The sequence below is a fragment of the Carya illinoinensis genome, chromosome 2 (genome assembly GCF_018687715.1).
Source record: "Carya illinoinensis cultivar Pawnee chromosome 2, C.illinoinensisPawnee_v1, whole genome shotgun sequence".
Taxonomy (NCBI): domain Eukaryota; kingdom Viridiplantae; phylum Streptophyta; class Magnoliopsida; order Fagales; family Juglandaceae; genus Carya; species Carya illinoinensis.
Genome location: NC_056753.1, coordinates 31378728 through 31405832, shown reverse-complemented (window position 1 = coordinate 31405832; position 27105 = coordinate 31378728). Strand labels below are relative to the sequence as shown.

The following is a 27105-nucleotide window of genomic DNA, read 5'->3' as shown; positions in this document are numbered from 1 at the left end:
ATCATACAACGAAGAACTAATATTTATTCCCAAAACAAAACCCAAAAAGGGAAAAAAAAAATCTTAATAATAATAGAAATGTGAAAGTCAAATACAAAACAAATATTTCTCTATTTTTGGGTTTCAGATCATGCTTTCTGTATTTTGGATCTGGAAATTTCCAGATTTTAATCTGAAGATGACTTGGGTTTAAGTTGCTATGTCTGTAGGAGTTTGCAGGAAGCATGTTGGATTCGAAGTGATTTTGGTAGTTTCAAGGTGATGCAGAAGGGGAGAAAAGTAGGGAGAAGTGACTGGAGTGAGGGAACCGGCTCGATTTTGAGGTGATGGAAAAGCGAAGAAGTAGGTAGAACTAGAAGTCAAAGAATGAAGAATAATCAACGAACCGTGACGTGGGGAAAGGAACCGAGTTCAGTGTGTGGTGTGTGATCGAGGACCGGGGGTTGATTAGAGTTTTCGGGGTTCTCATCTGAAATTCGGAAATGTGCTGGGGCGGGATTTCGTCTAAAAATTGTAAGAGAGAGTTCGGCTTTTTCACTTTAATTTTTTTAGGTTATATATGTGAGAAATAAATAATGCTAGAAATGAGTTCGGGTATATCGATTGCGTTAGAGTTTTCTTCTTTTTTGCTTCTAAATAAATACAAACTGTTCATAAAAATTTGATAGAAATTAATAAAATCTTCAAAAAATAAATTCTAATGTTGCACAGCATTTTATTTCCTTTCCTTTTGAGTTATATATTATTTTTCTCTTTTATGAATGATTTCTATTTAATGATTCATTTAGAGATATTATTTCCAAACGTAAATATTTCTTTGATTGTTGGATAAATTTAATAGTTCAATAACAAATATGATATTAATAACATTATTTCACATAGATTTATAATTTCTAATATAATATAGTTTGTTCCTCTCATCTCATTTTATTCTTCAAATAAAATTTCATAAAATGAATGGATCATCTATCTAGGCGTAGAAATAAACTAACCTAGACAATTGCGTCAAAACAAGCTGAACATTCTCTCCATCAATCCTATAACTGAAGCAACAACATAAACATTTGAAATCTCTTTTTGTCCAACTTTTTATTGCTATAATTATATACTTAAATAGAACATTAACTTGTATATAAAGTCCATATATATATATTTTTTTTTTACTTTTTATTATGTTTGGTTTAACTTTTGTAAATTTATGACATATTTTAAATCTATTTAAATTTTACTTATTTAACTTCTCATTTATCAGTTATACCATTTTTATTTATTTTTAATGTTCTCAACTGAGCACAAGTGTAATGCATGGTGTGCCCTTAATAGTGTGTATATATATATATATATATATATATATGATGTCCAGATGTGACAACTCATACATATGACATGCAGGGGGGACCAACGTTATATTTAGCATGGCACCACCAAAATTTTTTGAAAACATAAAATATTCCTAAATTTTATACATAATTATATAAATATAGAAAATGGCTCTCTCAAAAAATTTATAATCTCCATATACTCTCTAAAAGTTTCTAAAATTTTAATATAACTAGAAATACTTCTCTTCAATTTTTTCTCTTACTTCTCAAAATTTTGTTTAATTTCTATATATTATTATCTATTTTAAAAAATGTGGCTTATCTAAAAATAAAATTAAAGCTAAGTTTAGGAGAAATAAAAAATTTATTAATATAGATCCTAAAGTCATCTATTATATAACAATGGGCTTCTTAACATAGAATCTAAAGTGAAAATATAAGAAAAATTATTTAAAGTAGCCAACTTATATGAAAAATAGTTTGTAGTTATGTTTTTATGATTTTTTAATCTCTTTTTAATTTATATAAAAGAAATAATATTTACAATTTTAAGATATGCAAGTTCTATCAAAGTTGCCAAGCTGATAACACCCTCGATCAGATAGAAGCTCTCCAAGTTTGGATCTATCCAACTTCTTAACCTATCAACTCTATTGTCTTTCACTTCAAAGATCTACCTTATGTTTTTTGAAAAAAGTAGATAAATCTTAAACTCACGTGAAAAAAAATAATTTTTTTATAATGAATTCATTTTACTTTCAAAATGAATACATATAACTTGCATAATTGCAGGCCGTTCGGCCAATGATGACGTGAGTAACGCCTTACTCTGAAAAAAGAAATAATATGCAATTTTAAGCTGATATTTTTGGAAACAAAAGGAAACTCCTCCTGACTCTGAAAAAGGAAATTGTATGCAGTTTTAAGCTGATATTTTTGGAAACAAAAGGGAACTCCTGCTCAGCAAGAAATTAGTAATTTATATCGGTACAAGTACTTTACAAACTCTTTATAGAATATAATCCATTATAAAAATAGAAAGTAACTTGGTAAAAGATCTTTTAAATAGTTAGTACGTATAGAAACATATTCACAATTCACATGGAAAACTTCATTTGTTTGAAGACTTGAATTCGAGGCTGAATCATGCTGTCACAGTACTACAAAAGAGCCGGACCCGACAAAGACAAGACTCAACAATTTTGTTCAGTCACTGGCAGATCACATTGCAATTATATGTACCATCTAAATGTCGAACGTACGTTGAGTGGCGGATCATGATATATATATATACAAGGGAAAATGCTGGGGCAGCGATGAATTGGACCCCACAATTTGACCGATGCTTGTGTTTTTAGTTGGTGTCTACTACCCCACAATTTGACACATGCTTGTGTTTTAGTGCCCATAAGTGAATTGGTGGTTTTTTTTTTCAAAATTAAAAAATAAAAAATGTTTAAAAAATATGAAAAGAAAAAGAAAATAAAAAAGAGAAAAATATTTTGCCTTGATTGCTATCGGTACCATTAATTTATTGGTATCGGTAGTAGAACCCATATACACGAAAGCAGTGATGCAATCAGGGTGCCTGATTTTTCTTTTTATTTTTTATTTTTGTAGAAATACATACACAAAATCAAAGTCACATATAGTATATATTTGGGTTTAAAAATTCAAAAGTGAACACAAATTAAACTCAGTTTGTTTTTGCAACTCAAGCACTCCATAGTTTCCTTCCATGCTGCACCATGCATGCATACAGTTTGGAGCATAGCTTTATGTCTTTAGCTAGCTTTCGAGTTTCAACGAACTTTCACCAGCAAGAAAGTTAGCTTTTAGAAAAAGCGTTTCCCATACATGGTAGAAGGGCAGGTGCATGCAGTACTTATGATGATTTTTTCTTTTTTGAAATATATGCTAGTTTAGCTCCAAGAAAGATGTTACTGTTACTAAAAATAAAAATAAAAAATACCTCACAAATTAATGAGCCTAAATATGATAGATTAAATTTATTTAACCTGCATAAAAATAATTTTATAATCTAACATACAACATTGAGAACATTAATTTATAGTTTAGATTTTATAATTTTTTTTACAAAAATCCAAATTGATATGGGGTATTTGGTTCAAATTTTATATTGATTGTGCTTAACTATCTTAAGAAGATGAATTTGCCCAAAATTGACAAAAAAAAACTTAATTTTAATTCCTTAGATTGAGGCAATATTAGTTTTTTTTTTTTTTTTTTTTAAATCTTGAATCTATGAAATAATTTAGATTTTTCCTTTAAGAAAATCCTTATGATTTCAAATTTTATCATTAATCAATATTTTTCAAAGCTTTCTGGCTTCATGTTGTTTTGCATCTTTTTTGAATTTCAATTTTTAATTTTTGTTAATTAAGTAGCAGTCAAAATAATTATAATTATTGTCGTTGTCATTTTCTTTTCCTGATATTTCCTTTATCTCTTATCTTTTTTTTGTCTTCTGACGTTTTAGAGCATTTTTAATGGATTAGCCAAAACTAAATGATACTTTTGATCAATGCTGGATGAATTTTGACTTTTAGCTATTCCATTCACATAAGTCTCACATTGGAATAGCTATTTTTTCATTATATAATAATAAAATAATATAAGATGAATTTTATTTTGACTATTCATATCAAATCTCCATATTAAATTATCCATTTATTCATTCTATAATAAAATAATTAATAATTAAAAAAATATTTAATATTTTTTAACTATATATTAATTTATTTTATTTTATCACTTTTTATCATTTTGTAATTTATTTTATTTCAATTGTATGTGGTGAATTTTCCATAAAAACAATGGTTGGAATTGAGTGAAATAATGAAGAGAGAAATAATGGATAAAATAAATATTTGATGAAGTTACAGTAGCAAGCAAATTTAGAAATATTTGAATTTTGACTAATCTATTGTGATGGTATATTGGTATCTAATAGCTAAATAGGAAATGAATTTAGCATTTGGCTAATCAATTTTTTTTTTTTTTTTTTTTTTTTTTTTTTTTTTTAAGAAGAGCCGGCAGCCACCCACATAGCAGCCCCGTCCCAAATTTATTAATGAGCCCTCACTTATGGCGGAGGAATACCGTGGTAACATCATGACACTTGGAGGCTTACAAGATAAACGCTAAGAAAAGAAAACCCAAAACCAAGTGTCCAAAACAAACCAACCCAAAAGACAAAACATCAAAGAGACCAACTCTAACAGGCCTAAAAACCAACCAACTAAACGTAAACAAAAGAAACCCAAGTCAAAGCACCTGCAAAACAAGAAAACAACATAAAATATGCAAGAACAAAAACAAGGAAAACGTACCAGGACATGCAAAAACTCCATACTGCCCAAGAGACCCCACAAAACGTCCCAAAAAACAAAGTCAAGCCTACGAAGTGCGAAGATAGGGAAGCCCGAGTCTGTCCATCCGAAGAAGCCCTCTGAGTTGATCAGGCATATCTCTATCTTCAATTCAGTTTCTATTTAAACCCCCAGCTCCTCTCTTAGCAAGAAAATCCGCCGCAGCATTTCCTTCCCGAAAGATATGGCGAATGCAAAAATCCATGCCCCTAAGATACTCTTGTAATTCCTCCCAGAAATCCTCTAAATACCAAACATTACAATTCCCATTAGTAATCCAATTGACAATCAATTGAGAATCTGTCTCAATCTCAACACGTAAGTACCCAAGATGATAGCACCTACGAATGCCTTCCAACACCCCATGTAGCTCAGCAAAGTTATTAGAGCCTTGGCCTAAAGAAACAGAATAAGCCATACAAAGCTTGCCACAGTGATCACGAATAACACCCCCAGCACCAGCCAACCCCGGGTTACCTAAGCTACTACCATCCGTATTAAGCTTAACCCAATCATAAAGAGGCCGAGACCAACGCACCACACGCACTTTCTTAGGTTTAGGGGCTAAGATCGGGATCTCAAGTCTGTTTAAAATAGCAATATCATGCGTCGAGATATTAGAAACTTTCATAAACAAATGCATAATCCTACGAAGCCAAAATATAATAGCCTGCCAAACCACCTCAACTTTAGAAACTTTACCATCATACCGGGCTTTACACCGCCATTCCCAAAGTTTCCACGAAACAATGGAAGGGAGAATCCCAAAAATGATTCTAACTTGTGAAGACTTTTTCGCACGACGGAACCAAAAGTTAACTTGTTCATGCCAAGTCTGGAAAACACCCATGTGCACACCTAACTGAATCGCAGCCATACGCCAAACCTGACGAGCAACCTCACCAGTACAAAGAACATGATTCAAATCCTCCATACGACCCCTAGAACAACAATGACATTTCGACGCTAGAGGAACGCCGACATTCTTAATCTTCGCATCAACGCTCAAACAATTGTGATGGGCCTTCCACATCATAATAGAAACTTTCTTTGGTAGATTTTTATGCCAAATCCAATCAGCCCAATCTAAAGGAGACGCCCTAACACGGATACAATCCCAAGCACTTTTTGTAGTAAAATTACCGGCCTTGTCATTTAACCAGATTAGAACATCCTGACCCTCTTTCCTCCTAGCCAAAAAATTACACAAGTCAGCAGCTTTTTGTGAACCCACAAGCCGCTCCATGAGAGGAACATCCCAACCATTGTCAAGGCGACAATCCTTAATTTTCAACAAAGGCTGTTCAAAAACTGGATAAAGATTTCTAAGAGGGCCACCTTCAACCCAATTATCATGCCAAAAAGAAATATTACCGTCTCTAACAAGCCATTTAGAGTTGTTTAAAATATCAGGAATACTTCTAACAATAGATTTCCAAAGCCGAGTACCCTTATTAGGCTCCAAAAGAGAGAGATGATTACCTCTAACATACTTGCCTCTAAAGAAATCCGCCCATAAAGAATGTCCCGTAACCAGACGCCAGGCCAGTTTCATATGTAAGGCTTTTTGAATATCACCAAAATCTCGTATCCCCAAGCCACTTTCCTCAACAGGCCTACAAATATTATGCCAAGCAATCCATTTTCTTTTACCTTTGCCATCAGAATCACCCCAAAAGAAAGAACTCAGGAGCCTGTTCAAAACATTAAGCACAGTTTTAGGAACATGTAAAACAGCTAAAAGATGGGTAGCCATACTCGATAAAACATGACGAAGCAAAATAGTACGACCACCTACAGAAAGCATTTTCATCTTCCAACCCGCGATTTTCCTTTTTATCTTACCAAGCAAATCACCAAAATCACTAACTTTCAGCCTACCATCCACAACTGGAACCCCCAAATATTTGAAAGGAAAAGAGCCTTCAGAAAAACCAGTGATACGAAGAATAGAAGATTTTCTATTAAGAGAGATTCTTTTAGAGAAAAAAAATATTACTTTTTTCTCTACTAAGGACTTGCCCCGACCAAGATTCATAAATATGCAAAACCTCCATCAAACTCCTCATGGAATTCTTACCACCATTACTAAAAATGACAATGTCATCCGCATACATAAGATGAGAAATAAGGGGGGTACCACGAGCCTGACTAAAATGCCCAATTTTACCATTCCCAAAAGAAACCTTAAGAAGGCGAGATAATACCTCTTGCATAATGATAAATAAATAGGGAGATAGCGGGTCACCTTGTCTCAATCCACGCTCCCCTTTAAAGAAGCCCAAGGAAGTGCCATTCATCATAACAGAATACCAAGGAGTGGTAATGCAAGCCTTAATCAACATACAAAACTCAGAAGAGAAACCAAAGGCATCCAAGACATGTAAAATAAAATTCCAATCAACACGGTCGTAAGCCTTAGACATATCAAGTTTAATCAAAACATTCCCTCCATTAGTATGTCTATGAATAGAATGAACCATCTCTTGAGTAAGACTAATGTTCTCAAAAATACTACGCCCAGGGATGAACGCCCCTTGCTCTTGAGAGATCATCTTATTAAGTAAATCCGTAAGACGGCTTACAATAATTTTAGCACAAATCTTATAGATCACGGAGCAGAGACTAATAGGCCGGAATTTATCAAACCCAGAAGGTTTATCCACCTTAGGAATTAACACAATGAAAGAAGCAGTATAGAATCTAGGAAGAGACTTACAGTGAAAATAATCAGCGATAGCACCCAACAGATCATCTTTAACCAAGTCCCAGCAAACTCTATAAAAACCCGAGCCAAAACCATCTGGACCTGGACTACTGTCAATAGGAATACTGAAGAGAGCGTCCTTAACTTCTTGGAGAGAAGGAGCTCTACAAAGAACCCTGTTCTCATCAATAGTAATCACAGGATCTAATAACTCACTAAGATTGGGCATATCACGATGAGTCCCCATCCCTAAGAAATTATTAAAATAATCCACAGCAGCTTTATGAATGTCAGAAGGGGAATTTAAACAAGTACCATCAACCAAACGCATCTCCTTAATCTTCGTATGATTTTTAGCATTAAGATAAGCATGGTAAAATTTAGAATTTTGATCCCCATCTTTCAACCAACTTTTTTTAGCCAAATGAGCAAGACGAGTATCTTCTCTATCAAGCCAAATAGACAGGTCCATTTTAGTTCTCAAAAGAGCATTTTCATCCTCTTGATTAAAACAAGTTTGAAGCTGAACTTCCAAAGTATCAATTCGGTTTTCTAATTGGTTAATGATAACCTCAGTCCTTCCAAACACATTCCTGTTCCAATCCCTTAGAGCAATCTTGATCCTTTTCAATTTAATAGAAAGATTCACAAGGCCATGACCATACCCCTCTGATCTCCACACTCTCTCCACAAGGCTAAGAAAATCACTATGATCAGTCCACATAAACTGAAACCGAAAAGGACAAGGATCATACCTAAAAGGATCCTCACCCATTTGAATTACCAGCGGAGAGTGATCTGAAGTAGTACGAGCCAAGACCTGAAAAAACACATTAGGAAAATATTGAAGAAAGTTAGAATCAATGAAACATCTATCTAACCTTGCCCAACTACGAGCCAAACCGCCGCGACCATTACACCAAGTCATGTTGGGGCCTTTAGAGCGCATGTCCAACCAACCGTTGTTATGAATGCACAAATTGAAGTCTTCCATAGCTGCAAAAGGCCGAGGATGACCGCCTCTTCTTTCCGAGTCATTTTTGATAATGTTGAAATCTCCGCATATAAGCCAAGGAAGATTACCACACCCAGAGACTTCCAGGTCCTCCCATAACATCTTCCGCTCTACTTGAGTGCACTTAGCGTACACAATGGTAAGAACATAAATGTGCCCATTCTCTTCTACTTTAACTGACACAAATTGATTTGACACAGCCAAACACTGGACAGCAACAGCAGACTTCCAAAGTAACCAAATTTTCCCATGATGTGCTTCATTAGTGAGAAAAGACTCAAATTTAACACGCCCCAACAACTTAGGAATCTCATCCGCCATCACAAAAGGTTCAGCCAAAGCAAGAATATTAGGCCTAAATTTTTTAATAAGTTTCTTCAAACGCATGATAGATGTGCCAAGACCCCTAATATTCCAAAAAATAATTGGACTATTCATAAATTCAATTTAGAAGGGCGAGTGACCACCCTAGTAGAGCATCTTTTTGAAAACTTACCATCCATATTATCAGGTCCTTCCGAATCCGAGCAATAATCTTTTTTCATGTCTCCTTTCAGCTTATCCCGCTCACTTTCACAATCTGAATGAGTGACAATGTTCATATCTTGCTCATCAACTCTTACGCACTCTTCATGGATTATTTCTTCTTCACTTTCACCTTCAATCTCTTCAATAACCATCGGTTCCAAAGTTAACTCATTATTAAGCCCAGACGCAGGGCCCATTGAAGAAGCCACAAGATTAACGCCCATGAAATTGGAACAGCCCGTGTTCAAGTCATCACTCGGATGAAATGGATTCATACTAGACCCAATGAACTTAACTTCTTCATTCAACCCGAACGTGGACCTGCACATAGGCCCTTGGCTTGCAACACCTACCTCTTCCACCGTTACCGACGGTATTGCATCAGATATCACAACACTCGGTGCAGCCTCTTGAATGTCTACAGACAAGGATTCTCCAATCAAATTAGCACCAACCTCAAACCCACATTCCTGCTCAAGAGACACTTGCACCTGACCATAACCCCCCGTGATGGGAACCAAGGCAGGCCTACTCTTAAAGATCCTTTGCAAGTTCCAGATGGGCCAATTACAAGATCGAGAGCCAAGAAGATCAAGGAAGCAATGCAAGGATTAGTACAAACCACTTGGGAAGAAGCCAGCAAGAGCCCAACACTCAAGATGGGCTTGAAAGAAGAAGAACCAGCTTTGATCCACTTGATCCAAGCTATGGAAGACTTGACTTAGAAATATGGCCTTTAGATATTAAGGCTTTCAATTTGTTTAAAGGATTTTTATTATTAGTTTTGAATAAGTGGGCTTGAGGATGCTTAGCCCACATATGTCTTACTTAGTTGAACTAGGGTTTAGAAGTACTGTAGCATGACACTGTTCACGCTACAGTACACGCGGCTACTGTTCACAAAGGGCATTTTTGAGAGAAAGGGTCTCAAATTTTAGTCTAGGGTTTTATCATGTTTTGGGGAGGGTATTTAAAGGATGTAATCAGCCATTTCAAGGCAGACATTATTTTATTTCGAATTTTAATTGTGAGTGAGTTTTCTCCTCTTGTTCTTAATTGAACTCTTGAACTTATCAAAGGTAAATCACAACCTTTGTGGCGTTCCTCCTCGTAATTTGGGTTCTTGAGACGGGATTTCAACGGGTCTAGATTTTGATATAATCTAAGTTCTTGAAACGAGTTCTCAACAGGTCTAAATTCTCCATCCATAGACTTGAGTTTGGCGTTCTTGGGTTTGTTTTTCCAATATTGTTGTTGGGTCTCAAAGCGAGTCGATTGAGGTTCACATCATTTGGTATTCAGAGCAAGGTTTCCAATCAGGTCTGATTCTATCTTTTTATTTATTGTATTGTTTATTCTAGGGCTTCAATGTTCTAGAATTGCCCAAAAAAAAAAAAAAAGCACAAAAAATTCGTTTTTCCTAGGGCTGCCAAAATTTGCACCATCTAGGGTTTGAAATTTCTTGGGTTTCATTGATTTCCTTCTATTTCCTTGTCAATTTGTATGCGTTTGAATTCAATTGTTTGATTATCCTAATTGAATATTTCTGTTTGTGGATGAATTGTTGAGAAAAGAAAAGAAAAGAAAAGAAAAGAAAGGAAAAGAAAAGAAAAGAAAAGAAAAGAAAAGAAAAGAAAAAAAAAAAGAAAAAAAAATCGTCCAAAAAAAAAAAAAAAAAAAAAAGAGGTGTAGAAACATCCAAAATTTTTTTTCTTGAGCCTTTCATCATAGGGGTTGTGCATCCTTCATTATAGTTGGTATCTTGTGTTACAGTCACTCTTCCATTCGTATAATTTCCGTGATTCTCGTGTCGTTTCTTTCCTTCCGTGTTTCTCTTGTTCTTGTTTCTTGGATCTAATTGCTAGTTGGGATTAAACAAGGTTGCTTTGTCTTGATTGAGTTCAATTAGTTCTCAAAGAACTTGAGTGGGAAAACTAGAGGTAAAAGGCAAGAGAGTGTGAGATTATTATCGAAAAAAAAAAGCCAATTCAGAGTGAAACACGAGTGGAGTGCCATCATTTGAGTGTAAACACGTAAGGGAGCGTGTGAGGTCCTTTTTTTTTCTGCTAACATTTTCTTTTTGCTGCACATTACAATGTCTCACCGCAGTGGCTCATCACCCAAGGGGATAGCAGATAACTCATTTGTGTTGCAAGCCATGCAACAACAGTTTGAGCGGATGAACATGCTATTGGGACAAATGGAGGATAGGATGAATCAACAACAAGCAGAGATTAGAAATTTGCAAGGTGGGAGAAATCGGAGGCGACGTGAGCCTAGGGTTGAAAATGCATATGAGAATGAAGGAGATGATGAGGATGAGGAAGACCTAACATCTGAAATTGGGTTGGGTAGACATAGAGGAGTTAGGCGTGAAAGAGGATTTGAGGGGAACCTAGGGGGTCGGGATGGTGTCGATAGAGACTTGGGGAGCATCAAAATGACAATACCATCTTTCCAAGGTAGAACTGACCCAGAGGTTTATCTAGAGTGGGAGAAAAAAATAGATTTGGTATTTGATTGTCATAATTACTCTGAGGAGAAGAAAGTAAAGTTGGCAGTAATTGAATTCACTGATTATGCTATTATTTGGTGGGATCAATTAGTGACCACTAGGAGGAGGAATCATGAGAGGCCTATAGAGACATGGGGAGAGTTGAAAGCTCTCATGAGGCGGAGATTTGTACCTAGTCACTACTATAGGGACCTTTATCAAAAGCTCCAAAATCTTACACAGGGGTCTAGGAGTGTGGAGGATTACCATAAGGAGATGGAGGTGGCTATGATTCGGGCTAATGTAGAGGAGGACCGGGAGGCCACCATGGCTAGATTTTTGAGTGGTTTGAATAGAGATATAGCCAATGTGGTTGAATTGCAACATTATGTGGAAATAGAGGACATGGTGCACATGGCTCTGAAGGTGGAGAGGCAATTAAAGAGAAAAGGGACAGCAAGGTACACTCCGGTTCCTAGCACTACTTGGAAATCAAAGTGGGATAGGAATGATCCTGCTGAAGCAAAGAGAAAGATCGAACCACCTAAGGGCAAAGATGAGGGACCTAGCAGCAAAGCCAAGGCAGAATCTCAACCTTCAAGGAATAGAGATATTAAATGTTTTAAGTGTTTGGGTTCAGGGCACATTGCTTCTCAATGTCCAAATAGGCGAGTGATGATTATGCGTGACAATGGGGAGGTGATGACTGAGAGTGAGGATGATCGTGATGGAGTGCCCGAGTTGGTTGATGCTAGTGATGACGAAGGAGTGATATATGCTGTGAGTGAGTCTCTTGTTGCTAGGCGTGCTCTCAACACACACATTAAGGTGGATGATGCCGAGCAACAGAGAGAGAACATTTTCTATACTAGATGTCACGTCAACAGCAAAGTATGTAGTATGATTATTGATGGAGGGAGTTGTACTAATGTGGCTAGCACTACTTTGGTTGATAAATTGAATTTACCAACCTTAAAACACTCTAGACCATACAAATTGCAGTGGTTGAATGATTGTGGGGAAGTTAGGGTGGATAAACAAGTGTTAGTTCCTTTTTCAATTGGAAGGTATCAGGATGAGGTGCTTTGTGATGTTGTGCCTATGCATGCTGGCCATATTTTGTTGGGGAGGCCGTGGCAATATGATAGGAGGGTGACACATGATGGGTTCAAAAACATGTACAGCTTTGTAAAGGAGGGTAAAACAATCAAGCTTGCTCCTTTAACTCCAAGCCAGGTCTATGAAGACCAATTGAAACTGAAAAGTGAGGTTGCTCAGAAAAGAAAGAGTGAAAATGCGAGTGATCAAAAAAGAAAGAGTGAAAATGAGAGTGATCAAAAAAGAATGAGTGAAAAAGAGATTGAGCAGAAAAGAAAGAGTGATAGTGAAAATGAGCACAACAAAAAGAGTGAAAAAGAAAGTAGAGATGTGGCTGAGAGTAGAGAAAAAAGAGTAGAGCCACGAGAGAAAAAAGAAAGAGAGTCTGCAGAGAGAAAAGGAAAGACAAAAGTGAGTTTCTATGCCAGAGAGAGTGAGGTTAAGAGGGCTTTCTTCGTAGATCGCCCTATGATTTTTCTTGTCTATAAAGAGTCTTATCTTACTCTTGATGACACTCACCAGTCTCTTCCTAGTTTGGCTATTTCCTTGTTGCAGGAGTTTGATGATGTATTCCCAAAGGAGATGCCTAATGAGTTGCCACCCATTAGAGGCATTGAGCATCAGATTGATTTTGTACCTGGAGCTGCTATTCCAAACCGACCAGCCTATAGGAGTAATCCAGAGGAGACAAAGGAACTTCAGAGGCAAGTTGAGGACTTGATGAGCAAGGGGTACGTGAGGGAGAGCATGAGCCCATGTGCAGTACCAGTGCTATTAGTGCCAAAGAAGGATGGGACGTGGAGAATGTGTGTTGATTGCAGGGCGGTCAACAATATTACGGTAAAGTATCGGCATCCCATTCCTAGATTAGATGATATGCTTGATGAATTGCATGGCTCTTGTATTTTTAGTAAAATTGATCTTAAAAGTGGGTACCATCAAATTAGAATGAAAGAGGGTGATGAATGGAAAACTGCTTTTAAGACTAAGTATGGCCTTTATGAATGGTTAGTTATGCCATTTGGACTTACAAATGCGCCCAGTACTTTCATGAGATTGATGAACCATGTCCTACGTGCATTCATTGGCAAGTTTGTGGTTGTGTATTTTGATGATATCCTAGTGTACAGCAAGGACTTAAATGAGCATATTGAGCATTTGAGATATGTGTTTGATGTGTTGAGATGTGAAAAGTTGTATGCTAATTTCAAGAAATGTACCTTTTGCATGGAAAGAGTTGTTTTTCTTGGATATGTTGTTAGTACAAAGGGTATTGAGGTGGATGAAGAGAAAGTCAAGGCCATCAAGGAGTGGCCAACGCCAAAGAGTATCACTGAGGTAAGAAGCTTTCATGGTTTAGCTAGTTTTTATCGGCGTTTTGTTAAAGATTTTAGCACCATTGCTGCACCACTCACTGAAGTCATTAAAAAGAATGTTGGGTTTCATTGGGGGGGTAGTCAAGAGAATGCTTTTGCCACCATTAAAGAAAGGTTGTGCTCTGCACCTGTGCTAGCATTACCTGATTTTAACAAAGCTTTTGAGATTGAATGTGATGCCTCAGGTATAGGGATTGGAGCTGTTTTGATGCAGGATAGGCGGCCCATAGCTTTCTTCAGTGAAAAGTTAAGTGGGGCCTCACTCAAGTACCTTACTTATGACAAAGAGCTTTATGCTCTTGTTCGTGCATTGGAGACTTGGCAGCACTACCTATGGCCTAGGGAATTTGTGATCCACACCGATCATGAATCATTAAAGCATCTCAAGGGTCAAGGTAAGTTGAATAAAAGGCATGCTCGTTGGATGGAATACATTGAGACATTTCCATATGTCATCTGTTACAAGCAAGGTAAGGAGAACATTGTTGCTGATGCTTTATCTCGAAGGTATGTACTTCTTACTTCTATGAGTGCTAAGATGCTTGGGTTTGAATATGTGAAAGACCTATATGCCGATGACGCTGACTTCTCTAATGTGTACGTGGCATGTGATAAGGTGGCATTTGGTAAGTTTTACAAGCATGAGGGTTACTTATTTAAAGAAAACAAACTTTGTGTGCCAGGTTGTTCTATGCGTGAATTACTAGTGCGTGAGGCACATGGTGGTGGATTAATGGGACACTTTGGTGTCAAGAAGACTTTGGATATTTTGCATGAACATTTCTTTTGGCCTAAGATGAAGAGAGATGTCACTCGCATTTGTGGCAGGTGTATTACATGTAGGAAGGCCAAATCTAAAGTGTTGCCACATGGGTTGTATACACCCTTACCCGTTCCTAGTGAACCATGGGTCGACATATCTATGGACTTTGTTTTGGGGCTACCTAGGACCAAAAGGGGTAGAGATTCTATTTTTGTGGTTGTGGATAGATTTAGTAAAATGGCACATTTCATTCCATGCCATAAAACAGATGATGCCACAAACATAGCTGACTTGTTTTTTAGGGAGATAGTGCGACTCCATGGTGTTCCCAGGAGTATTGTTTCTGATAGGGATGTTAAATTCCTTAGCTACTTTTGGAAGGTGTTGTGGGGGAAATTGGGTACCAAGCTCTTATTTTCCACTACTTGTCATCCGCAGACTGATGGTCAAACTGAAGTAGTTAATAGGACCTTAACTCAGCTTTTACGCACTGTTGTTCATAAGAATTTAAAAACTTGGGAGGATTGTTTGCCATTCATAGAGTTTGCATATAATAGGACCATGCATACTACTACTTCATATTCTCCTTTTGAAATTGTTTATGGATTCAATCCGCTTACCCCTTTAGATTTGATGCCTTTACCGGTTGATGGCAGGAGTAGCTTGGATGGACAAAAGAAGGCGGAGTTGGTGAAGTCACTCCATGAGAGGGTACGGCTTCAAATTGCGCAAAAGAATGAAAGAGTTGCTTCCCAAGCCAATAAAGGGCGAAGGCGTGTCATCTTTGAACCTGGAGATTGGGTTTGGGTTCACATGCGCAAAGAAAGATTCCCAGCTCATCGGAGGACTAAGTTGCATCCTCGAGGAGATGGACCTTTCCAAATCCTTGAGAAAATTAATGACAATGCCTATAAAGTGGATCTCCCAGGTGAGTATAATGTGTCTGCTACCTTCAATGTTTCTGATCTTTCTCCTTTTGACGTAGGTGAAGATTCGAGGTCGAATCCTTTTGAGGAGAGCGGGAATGATGGGAACCAAGGCAGGCCTACTCTTAAAGATCCTTTGCAAGTTCCAGATGGGCCAATTACAAGATCGAGAGCCAAGAAGATCAAGGAAGCAATGCAAGGATTAGTACAAACCACTTGGGAAGAAGCCAGCAAGAGCCCAACACTCAAGATGGGCTTGAAAGAAGAAGAACCAGCTTTGATCCACTTGATCCAAGCTATGGAAGACTTGACTTAGAAATATGGCCTTTAGATATTAAGGCTTTCAATTTGTTTAAAGGATTTTTATTATTAGTTTTGAATAAGTGGGCTTGAGGATGCTTAGCCCACATATGTCTTACTTAGTTGAACTAGGGTTTAGAAGTACTGTAGCATGACACTGTTCACGCTACAGTACACGCGGCTACTGTTCACAAAGGGCATTTTTGAGAGAAAGGGTCTCAAATTTTAGTCTAGGGTTTTATCATGTTTTGGGGAGGGTATTTAAAGGATGTAATCAGCCATTTCAAGGCAGACATTATTTTATTTCGAATTTTAATTGTGAGTGAGTTTTCTCCTCTTGTTCTTAATTGAACTCTTGAACTTATCAAAGGTAAATCACAACCTTTGTGGCGTTCCTCCTCGTAATTTGGGTTCTTGAGACGGGATTTCAACGGGTCTAGATTTGATATAATCTAAGTTCTTGAAACGAGTTCTCAACAGGTCTAAATTCTCCATCCATAGACTTGAGTTTGGCGTTCTTGGGTTTGTTTTTCCAATATTGTTGTTGGGTCTCAAAGCGAGTCGATTGAGGTTCACATCACCCCGATCCATGGAGGCTTGCATCGTTAACCACTCCCAGCAAAATGTTACCATCAGAGACAACCGGCTGAACTGTCTTCTCCCGAGATGTTTCTTTGCTTGATTCTCCCTTTTCAGTTATGACTACACCAACAAAAGGTTCCAAAGACGTTTCGGGGTTATCAGAGTTATGCACTAAAGGTTCAAACAGTAAGCTTCCATCCACGTTCTCCCCCTTATCAATCGGTTTGTCCAGTTTCTTCACCCATATCTTCCCTCCTTTCACTTTTTGTTTTTGCTCATTGGCATACCTGCAAGTCCGTTGGTTGTGGCCTTGGCATCGACACGTCGAACAATACTCCGGCAAGGTCTCATAGATGATCTCCTGTCTACGGCTTTTTTGCATCCCGGGAATACCAATCCAAAAGTGGGACAATGGCTCATGTGAAGCATCAATTTCTAAGCAAACCCGAGCCCCATCTGTACGAGTAGCACAGGTCGTGGGATTGTCACGCCGGATGTACTTCCCTATCGGTGCCGTGAGAATCTTCAAGAGAGAAGCATGATAGAAGTTGGGCGGAAGGCCCGGCAAAAAAATCCACACTGGAACAGACGGCGGCTCACAATCCTCATCAAATTCTGGAGACCAAGCAAAGGGACGATAAGGGACCCCCTCAATGTCACACGACTCCCTCGACAAGGCTTTGTGAAAATCAGCTTCATTGGTCATGCGGATGAAGATATTCCTGGGACGTTGCATGGCCGAGACGACCGGCATGGAAGACAGACCCCAACGGCTCCTAATGAAAGCCCGGATGGTGTCGAGAGAGGGTCTTTGGCGTAAGAATTTCACTACCATAGAGAACCTAAAAGGTTCTGCAGTTTTGCATAGTTCCTCGGATGAGAAAGTGAAAAACACTTCTCCATCCACATATTTCGGTTGCCGGAAAGGGACAACCATCTCAGGCAGTGGTTGTGGCACTGTCGAGACAAGATCGGCGAACGACCGAAGAGGACCTACCATGGGGGCCGGGCCATCAACGGCCGCCATGCAACGTACGTGAAGGCGTTACGGGGAAGAAACCCTAGCAGAGCAGCGTTTTTACGTAAAAGGCAACTTTTAGAAAAAAAAATATAGAGTTTATGGCTAATCCATTGAATATGCTTTACAGATCATCAGAGCCGTCCACATCATCACAGATCACAAAACCTGTTTTGGGTAAAATATTGATGGTCCCGGAGCCCGACGTACGTACGCTCTTCACATGCAACCTAGCTACAGCAATATCTTTGGGATCCCACGTTTCTTATTATTTTTTTGAAACTAAATAAGATCGCCTAAATAAAGATGGGGAACATGAGGCTGATAGCTGAGATGATGTTTAGTCCTTCGTCATACGTACCCTCTACCATTCTTCGTGACAATATATAAATAGGAACACTACAATCCCCCATCTTCACTCATAGAGGGTCTCACGATCTCTCTGTCCACTGCAAAAAACTAGAGAGAGAGAGAGAGAGAGAGAGAGAGAGAGAGAGAGGTTCTTGGAGATTGGTTAAAATGGGAAGGAGTCCTTGTTGTCCAAAAGATCAGAGCTTGAATAGGGGAACATGGACAGCTATTGAAGACAAAATACTCGAAGCATACATCAAAATTCATGGCGAAGGAAAATGGAGAAACGTTGCCAAAAGAGCGGGTTACATATATAGCTCTACACTAAATAGAGTACTTAATAACTTTTTCTTTTTTTCCATGATCTACCAAAAAATAGAGGAACAACCTTGTGCATTTTTGTGTTTTACCTTTTCTTTGTTGCGGTAGATTAAGCTTAAAAAAATAAATGTATTTTAATGGGTTCCACATGCGCAGGGCTTAAGAGATGTGGGAAGAGTTGTCGGCTAAGGTGGTTGAATTATCTGAGACCTGGTATTAAGCGAGGCAACATAACCAATGATGAAGAGGAGCTTATTATCAGGCTTCACAAACTCTTGGGAAACAGGTGGTGAAGTAAACAAATTATATTTGTTGGATCTTGAATAAAATCCAAAAACATCAAGATTTCTTGTCAAATCCATTTAGAAATATAACAAAGAGAGGATATATGTAGTCATTGGAGAAAAGAGCACAAAGGTGTGATTTTCTACGTCCAATACTCATTTTCTAGTAAAAATTCACAGAAATGGAATGTTTAGAGTAGAAAATGAATTTGAAGTGGAGACCATGACCTTATATAATACTCCGAATTTCAGTTTTGCCCATCATAAAATAATAGAATTACATAAATCTTTAATGGATCTTAACACATCAATTGGGCTCGTACTACTTTATTTATGCTCATGATTTGACTAAAATCATAGGCTTCTAGAAAAGTGTTAGCTCAATTATGTTACTTTATCAATCACAGTTATTGGACCTTACAAACATTATCCATATTTAAATTCCTAATCTATTTGAGTTCGTTAATTTAAATAATGCTAACAATATTTATTTATTGACAAAAGAACGCGTACGTAGGTTCAAAATTAAAACAGTCTCTAATTTAATTTACAGACAACTGCATGCAGATTGATGATGAGAATGTTCTGTGTGTCTCGTTGCAGATGGTCTTTGATTGCTGGGCGGCTTCCTGGACGAACAGATAATGAAATCAAGAATTACTGGAACACCAACATTGGAAAGAAAATACTCTTAGGGCGCCCCAACCCCACCAAAGCGTCAGCTATAGTCGAGCTACCAAAAGCAAATGCAAGCGCTTCGTGTACTGTGATACGTACAAGGGCAACAAGGTGCCGCAAAGTTGTCCTGATGAATACCTCGGGGCCACAGGAACCTCATGATCATCATCAACAGCAGCTTGACGCCAAGCCAGTCGTCGTTGAAAGTTCCTCCTTAGTTCATGATGAGAATCACGGCACAGTTGATTTTTCAAAATACAATTTGGAAGAAAATAATCTGCCAAACTTCACGATAGATTTTGAGATTGACAAAATTTTTCTGTCAGAGATCGATTTTGATCTGATGAACGCTGATTTCTCGAAGCTACCTTGTTTTGAAAACAATAACAATAATGAGGTTGGTAGCAGTACTACCTGTGATACAGACCATTCTTCACCAGCATTTATTGATCATGCTCTCTTGGTTTCTAAAGAAACAGAACTGCATGGGTCGGAGGATTTTCAACTTATGGCTCCTCTGACTGTGTCTGAGTACTTCGACTGGCTCTTTGTTTCTGAAGATACATTGCATGGCTCCGAGGAAAATTCTGATGATCAGTCTAAGTACCCTACTTTGAGTGCTCCCAAAGATCGATGCTTCTAATTGCACATGATTACGATGCGGTAAATATGTCGGAATTATCTCAAAAATAAGAGCATGCTGAACTAGTACTAGTACTTGTTGTGTGTCCAAAATAAGTAAATCCCCGAACGTGCATTGCACTCAATTCCGGAAGTACTGCGACAAGGATTAAGGAACTCCGTGGGAAATGCATATTAATAATGGCCTGGCTGTCGCTATTTTAAATTCTACTAGACAACTACACATGTATTCTATAGTAAATGTGGAAAATATTCCATGAGTACTGGAAAATATTACTTGATCATGATGTTGAAATTAGGATCCATTTTTTCATCATTATTAATGCACGTGTTCTTTGTTATGTACTTATTCAATATTAATCATGCAAGTATAGTTCTCCGTTGAACATGTACATAAACTAGAGTGTAAAGAGGCAATTTAAGAAGAAAAAGAAAAGGAAGAAACGCTAGCTAGATAGCTTAATTATCAGATATATACTTGGTTATTAAGGTAATGTTCCTAATTAAATTACATCAGAAGAAAATATATATGCAACACCGAGATCAAAAGAGACAAATATTAGATAACTAACCCAAAAAATCACTGAAAACGAAGAAAATAATTAATTACCTAAATAATTAAATCCTCCTGATTGGACTAGCTAGCTAGCTAGCTAGTTATTATTTGCATGCCCCATTTTATTTAAAAATAAATAAAAATTAAGAGTACTAGTAGTGGGCTCAACAAAGTTAAATTTTGGTTAAAGAATAGCTAAAGAATAAAATAAAGTACAACAATAGGGTCAAGAAATTAACAATAAATTTAACTATCAACTATATGGCTGGTTAAATTTAATGAGTGGAAGGGGCTGGTCAAATATTATTTTTGAACTAAAATATTCACTTCCTGTTGACTCCTTCTCTCCCGCGCAAGATTTTGGTGCTCTACTTCGGCCAGATTCAACCTTCTTTAGATATTAATTTTGCGGCTGTGATTTTGGTGTTTTGCAAGTTAGAAGGGCAGCTTTATTAGATATTAATTTTTCATTTGAGGATTCTTTGGCTTCTCGTAAATTCTGTTATGCCCAACCTCTATTGTTTATTAGCTGTAAGTGAATTAATACAATAATAATATAATCATAAATTTTAATATAATAATAAACTTTAACGCAACCATAATATTTAATATAATTATATTTAAATTACAATTAGAATTAAAATAATAAAAAGTTCAAAATCAATATTTTAATAGAATAATGAAAAATTTGTTGAGCATATTATTTAGTGTTGAAAAAAGTGGCTAGCTAAAATTTGTAAAAATGAATTTTCTAGCTAAATTTTAACTAAAGTTTATTGAGGTCACTACTAATATTTTTATTCTATTATACATATATAGCTGTATACAACTTGTTATTTTGTAGTAACTTTATTATCTTCCAATATATATAAATGAAAAACTTTATTTATCATTCTTATATATACCACATATTATTTGCTTTAATTTGTTATCTTTTTATTTTTATTTTTAACTTAGCAAGTGTGTGGTATAGCCTTATATATATATAGGAATGATGAGTAGAAGAACTCACACACACACACACTACAACAGAAATCACTTTTTCCCGAGAACAATTTGGTCCCAATTCCTCCCATTTCCTGCCAGAATAATGTATTTCTGGCATATTCAGGTCCTAGCACGGTCACCAGAAATAACTGGCCCAAGATGCTATTACTTCTTGCGAGACTTTGCAATGTCCGAAATTATGACTATTTCTGGCATCACCGAATCGTCAGAAAAGATGACTTTCTCCCAGCAATTTAACACCAGAAATATTATATTCTGATGTGTTAGTATATTGGAAACTAGTATTTCCAAGGAGTGTAACCAGCCGGAAATAGAAGTTTCCTACGACATGTAGGCCATCTCAGATAAGTTATTCTGGTAATTTTGTCTTCTCGGAATAGTAATTCCCGCATTATAAAGTTACCGGAAATAGCAATTTTCCGTGTTATTCGTCACACAAGATGATCATTTGGGACAAAATAATTGCTCGGAAATATGATATACCTATATATGTACTGGTAAGAAAAGCTGATAAATAGTAATGAAAGTGACTATTTCCGGCATAGTATTGGTTTGCCAGAATAACTCAATTTGGACATAAATTGAGCTTCACAGCTTTTGGTTAATACCTAAAGAATCCATTTGTCCCAAACAAATGCTACACTGGCATTTGTATATTGTCCCAAATTAGGGATCCTACCATTTCTATTTATCGTTTTCTGGAGTCGATAAATAATAGGGGTAAAGGTATTATTATTATTATTATTATTATTATTATTATTACCTATTTATTTATTTAATTTTGCAACATTCTTATTTGTTGTAAGATTAATGTTGATCGAATTTATGTATTTAGAATTCATCTGTAGTGATTTCTTACATTGTTGAGAAATCAGCTAGACATCAATTCAAAATAATACATGTATATTTCAGAGGTACTCAGTTTGAAATCACTATGTCGTCGGGCCTGAGATTCAGCCACCCTTATATATTCAATAACCAGTTTGCATTAATGCTAGTCGATCGGTAACTTGCCCAGACAATAAAATACCTGAACGTGAATGCCCAAAACCAAGTTCCATGGTCTATTGGGATAAGAAACCTTCTTATATATTGAATATATAAGAAAAGCATATGGTCTATTGGGATTTAGCATGTCACCAGCATTAATTTTTTTACAAAATATCTGAATATCGGTTAAAGCCATAGATACACAAAAGAAACTGCATGTTGTTTATCCAACCACACTTGTGCAAACCATATAATGCATACAAGGACCATGTGCTTCATTCCCAATCTTTGCTGGAGCATTCTTCTTTTGCTGCATGCATGGAGCTTCATAACTCACCCTTGCCATCTTGTGTTTGAACATAGTAGATCTGCAAATGTCACATAGAAGCTTGTAAAAACAGATGTAATTCTAAATCCATTGGTCAAATGCAATTTTTCAGAATACATGTATATAATATAATATCACATTATCAACAATAAAAGTAATTCCTATTACCTGGGGACATCCCAACTTATATTATATCCCAATATTACACTGCTCTTAGACTGCTCTTACAGTCTTGCCTAGATTAGTGTGAAAGTAGCCTATTTTTTGTCTTTGCATCTTATCTAGCACTGAAGATATAAACAGATTGAGTATTGCATATTCATCCTTCAGAATTTGGTGAGTTACATAGGTTATCTAGATGTGTACCAACCCAACAGCAATATTCTTGTATCCTCTTATACAAAAATTCACTTATTGTTTACATGACTTCACCTAGACTATCAATGTTAGAAGATTAACTACAATATTCTTTGTTTGAAACACATATTCCTTATATGTCTTAACCTGACACCACATAGTTACATAGTCAAGCAAGTCTCTTTACATACAGCAGTGACATTCCCCATCATTCTATGATTGCTGAAAATTATCTCTACTATCAATTTCCAACTACTGCAATAGTATTCCTAACTACAAGTGAACCAGGAAGATATAGTAATCTGGATGTATTAATAACATTTACAATCTCAGCACAGACCATGCAAGTAACACACCAGTGCTTACCACATTTATTGGCCGCCTAATGCATTAAGTAATAACCAGCATGCAATGAAATATAAATAACACATACCTGTTCCCTGCTCTAAAGGCCATGGGCTGGCATCTTTGACACTTCTCTTTAGGGAAAATAAACAAAAGTATGTATCCATCACTACTGGTACAAAAAAATGTCCATACATCTTCATTACCACTCCAAAACCACCAACTCATAAAATATCATTCAAAAGGATGCTCAACAAAAGGATGCTTCATGCATTTTCTATGCTACTCCAGCAAAGGTTCAAAATACCATCAAAAAATTCAACAAAAGTGTTGTGAAGGGGAGGATGCCTACGCATCTCCTGGAGTCTCCCGTTGAGACTCCCTTTGGGACTCTAATTCTGTAACACGTTCATTAAGCCTGTCACACTCTAAAAAACAAGCATTCATCTTTTCCAAATCATTCATAAATGTCTCAAATTTCTTCTTGAACAACTCTGCCTCAGCCTTGTTCTTCTCATTCTCTGCCTTGTTCTTCTCATTCTCCTCCCTAAGACGTTCAAACTCCCTATTGGATAGCAAGGATTGAGATGGTTCAGGTATAACTAAGTGTCCTAAACCTCTAGCATAGCCCGATCGGGAACCCAACACCTCCTTAAACACTGCATTGGCATTCTCATCATTGTTATCTTCTGGTTCCATCTCATTCATCCGCTCAAGCATCATATTCTACATTAGACACAAATCAGAAATCCATGTTTGAGAACTAACCAATTACTGTCCTGACAAATTTCTATAAAACTGTCAAACTATATCATTATTATATATAGCCATTATAACTCACGTAGTTGTGCTCAGCAGCTTCAGTAATAAATCTACCCTTCTTTGTAGACCAATGCACCTCCCGATAGAAAGCAACATGATTTGGAGCTTGTTCCCGCTTCATGATTTTAACATCAGTTTAATAAGTAAAATATTCATAATGGAAACAGGAAGAAAAACACTATATGACTTTGTTAATTAAATGTATAACTTCACCTTTTCCTCCATTAGCCTAACAAATGACTTCCTGCCACCCGTGTGATTTATCCTTTGATTTTTCCTATTACTTTTGTTCCGCCTTGATAGGTTCTATCATTGACACAATGTAATTAATCCCAACATCCAGGTACAAGAATTATTAGAAACGATTCAAATAAAGTGTAAAGACTGAGAGTACAGTTATCTTACCTGAAATTCCTCACTCCCCCATCTCTCACATAAAGCTTCCCACACAGCTTTGTCCACCATCTTTGTCCCTCCAGAAAGGGCTGCCTCATGTGTTTCATACTCTTGGTATTTGCAGTGTAATAGGTAGTGAAAATCATTATATTTCTGAGCAAGTGCCATTGCCACTGTCTCTCGATGGTTGCTTTTAGACCAATCCAATTCAAAATCAGCCTAGATGTATCAACTAGTTAGTGTCACTGAAAAATGCCAAATTAAAAAATTATGTCAGTATTTGCTGTAATCATATGCCAATGGTTTTACCCTGACACGATCTGTTAGCTCTTCCTTGTTCAGTTTATCAACACGAGTCCAGCTTGCATGACGCATGTCGGCATACAACTTCACAATCCATGTCACGCGTGTTGAAAAAATCGTTGCATTTTCACATGATACTCCTCTTTGCCCATCCTTAATCTCCACCGCCACTTTCCCAAACTTCCGAATGCGATCAAATTGGGAACACCTTGCTGGTCCTCTTCCACGCTTCCGAGTGGGAGGAGCTTGCACAATGAAAGCAGAATTTGTTATTTATCACCTTATTACCACTTGCAAATGGACAATGTACCAACCATATTTAATACATAGTTGGTACAATTCTGAAACTTGTGTATTAATGGGGCTTATATACCTTCAACTAGCGTGTTAGCAACTTCAGCCTCATTCACAGGATTTGTGTCCTCCTCTGGTGCGACACTTGGGCCTTGAGTGGATGCCTCTGAAAATGAAACAGACTCGTCCCTTAGAATGCGTGCTCGAGTTTGTGCCCCTTGGCCTCTACCATGTACTGATGTGCGATTGCCACCACGTCCATTACATGCATTCCTTGTTCCTCTCATTTTAGCTACATCATATAATAGTCTTTGTTAATATCAGCTTTTCATCCATATCTAAAATGAAAGGCCAGATTGTATATTTCCATAAATTCCCTGAATCCCATATCTGGTATTAATACAACCATCTGCCAGGACTAAAGTTATGCTATATATATAACAGATATGGACACTACAGATGAGCATATACATAAAACTAGAAGAAGCTATACACACTACATATGTTTGTTATAAACACTTACACTGTGAAAAACAGAAAATCCCAGTGACCTTTTCTCTTAAAATATCATCACACACATGTATTTTATGCCATTGCAATCTATTCTCAGCAACTTGCCTTCAAATGCCTCGTATTTCAAAAGCACCCCTATTCTTGAGATATTGATGGTGATAGGGACCAGACTTAGAAGGGGTGTCACACCATCGAATATTTGCACATTTCTAGATAATACAAACTTAGTCTTTTACAAATACATATTAGAACCTACTGGAACAAGTTATAATACTCATAAATCTATATCCTTTGACCCACCCAGCATATTTGGCAATTCCTGATACATATGTAAAGTTACTTGTAGCTGAGGGAAATAACAAATGCCAGTGTAAAAACTATTCTATTATCGCACCATTGACAACAGATTTCTCAGGTTATTGAACCCCATCATATTCAGGCACAAATACAACCTCTGTTCTTTATTTTTTTTTTTAACTTTCAAAGCTTAAGAAGTAGAGGTAGTCAGTTTATAGAAACAACTGAATGAACAGTTTGCATGTAAAGAGTAAAAGGTAAGGAGGACTCACACAGGGCAATTCGCAGTGGGAAGGCTTTGAACAACTGAATAGCTGGGGTCGGTTACTGCTGCTATGTAGCTTGTTGAGTTTCCCAGAGGACAGAAACTCGCATAGCCAAACTTCTCAATATGCCTCAGCTTCCCATTTGGTAATGGGCATTAGAGGGTAGCTTATATATCTCAATGAAACCCAGGAACGTAACCATGATTTACATAAAGCAACTTAACTCAGGATGTTAACCAGAAGTATACCAAACTCAACCACTTTCTGACTTCACTCCTTGGAAAAGGTGCCCAAAATTTTAGATTTCCCACGTATTGCAGGGTGCTTACCGCGCAATCACTTGCCTACAATCCATGGCTCTTATACTTTTTTTTTATTTATTCCCATCGTGTATAGAGATTGCTGCTCGTGATAAAGTCACGTATGCTTTCAACATTTGGGGCTCATATCTTAGTCATTAGCCGTGTGCAATGCCTATGGGTTTGATTTCCCCAATTTATTATTACTTTAGTCTAATAACCACATGAATCTCCACTAACCAATTCATACCAAATAATTAATTGTGCTTTTAGCTAGTCAGTTCTTTTAGAATTTCCAATTTAAATTGACACGATATATATAGTCCCCTACAAAAGATAGTGCTACTGTGCATTGTTTACATTGCCTCAAATGTTCCTTCCAAATCGTACCGTGACATCTAGAATGAATGAATTTCCTGTAAATTCATACAAATTTCTCTCTCAATCACCAACAGTTCACTGAAGTTGCCAACTAAACTTCGCTTGTAGTAGCCAAACTTCAGTAGCCAATAAATTATCTCCTAATATAGAACC

At 37.0% G+C, this 27105-nt stretch overlaps 2 protein-coding genes across 2 annotated transcripts; one reads left to right on the top strand and one right to left on the bottom strand.

Moving 5' to 3' along the window:
- The first annotated feature begins 17959 nt into the window (after window positions 1-17959).
- On the top strand, window positions 17960-19966 carry LOC122295308 (transcription factor MYB1-like). The gene is made up of 3 exons (XM_043104344.1): window positions 17960-18176; window positions 18350-18479; window positions 19081-19966. The coding sequence occupies exons 1-3, from the start codon at window positions 18041-18043 to the stop codon at window positions 19796-19798; spliced, it is 984 nt and encodes a 327-aa protein (XP_042960278.1). The 5' UTR covers window positions 17960-18040; the 3' UTR covers window positions 19799-19966.
- A 3631-nt stretch (window positions 19967-23597) lies between these two features.
- Window positions 23598-24493, bottom strand: LOC122295635. Its single transcript, XM_043104717.1, has 2 exons — window positions 24223-24493; window positions 23598-24107 (listed from the first exon to the last, which is right to left on the bottom strand). Exons 1-2 carry the CDS (start codon window positions 24322-24324, stop codon window positions 23730-23732), a joined length of 480 nt encoding a protein of 159 aa, XP_042960651.1. The 5' UTR covers window positions 24325-24493; the 3' UTR covers window positions 23598-23729.
- Window positions 24494-27105: the final 2612 nt, after the last annotated feature.

Bases quoted from the DNA above. Each gene is read 5' to 3' on its own strand.
- LOC122295635 (XM_043104717.1), bottom strand. From the start codon at position 24,324: ATGAAGCGGGAACAAGCTCCAAATCATGTTGCTTTCTATCGGGAGGTG. The intron at 24,108-24,222 runs GTGAGTTATAAT...TGTCTAATGTAG, and splicing joins AAGCTGCTGAGCACAACTAC to AATATGATGCTTGAGCGGAT.
- LOC122295308 (XM_043104344.1), top strand. From the start codon at position 18,041: ATGGGAAGGAGTCCTTGTTGTCCAAAAGATCAGAGCTTGAATAGGGGA. The intron at 18,177-18,349 runs GTTACATATATA...CCACATGCGCAG, and splicing joins AAACGTTGCCAAAAGAGCGG to GGCTTAAGAGATGTGGGAAG. The intron at 18,480-19,080 runs GTGGTGAAGTAA...GTCTCGTTGCAG, and splicing joins CACAAACTCTTGGGAAACAG to ATGGTCTTTGATTGCTGGGC.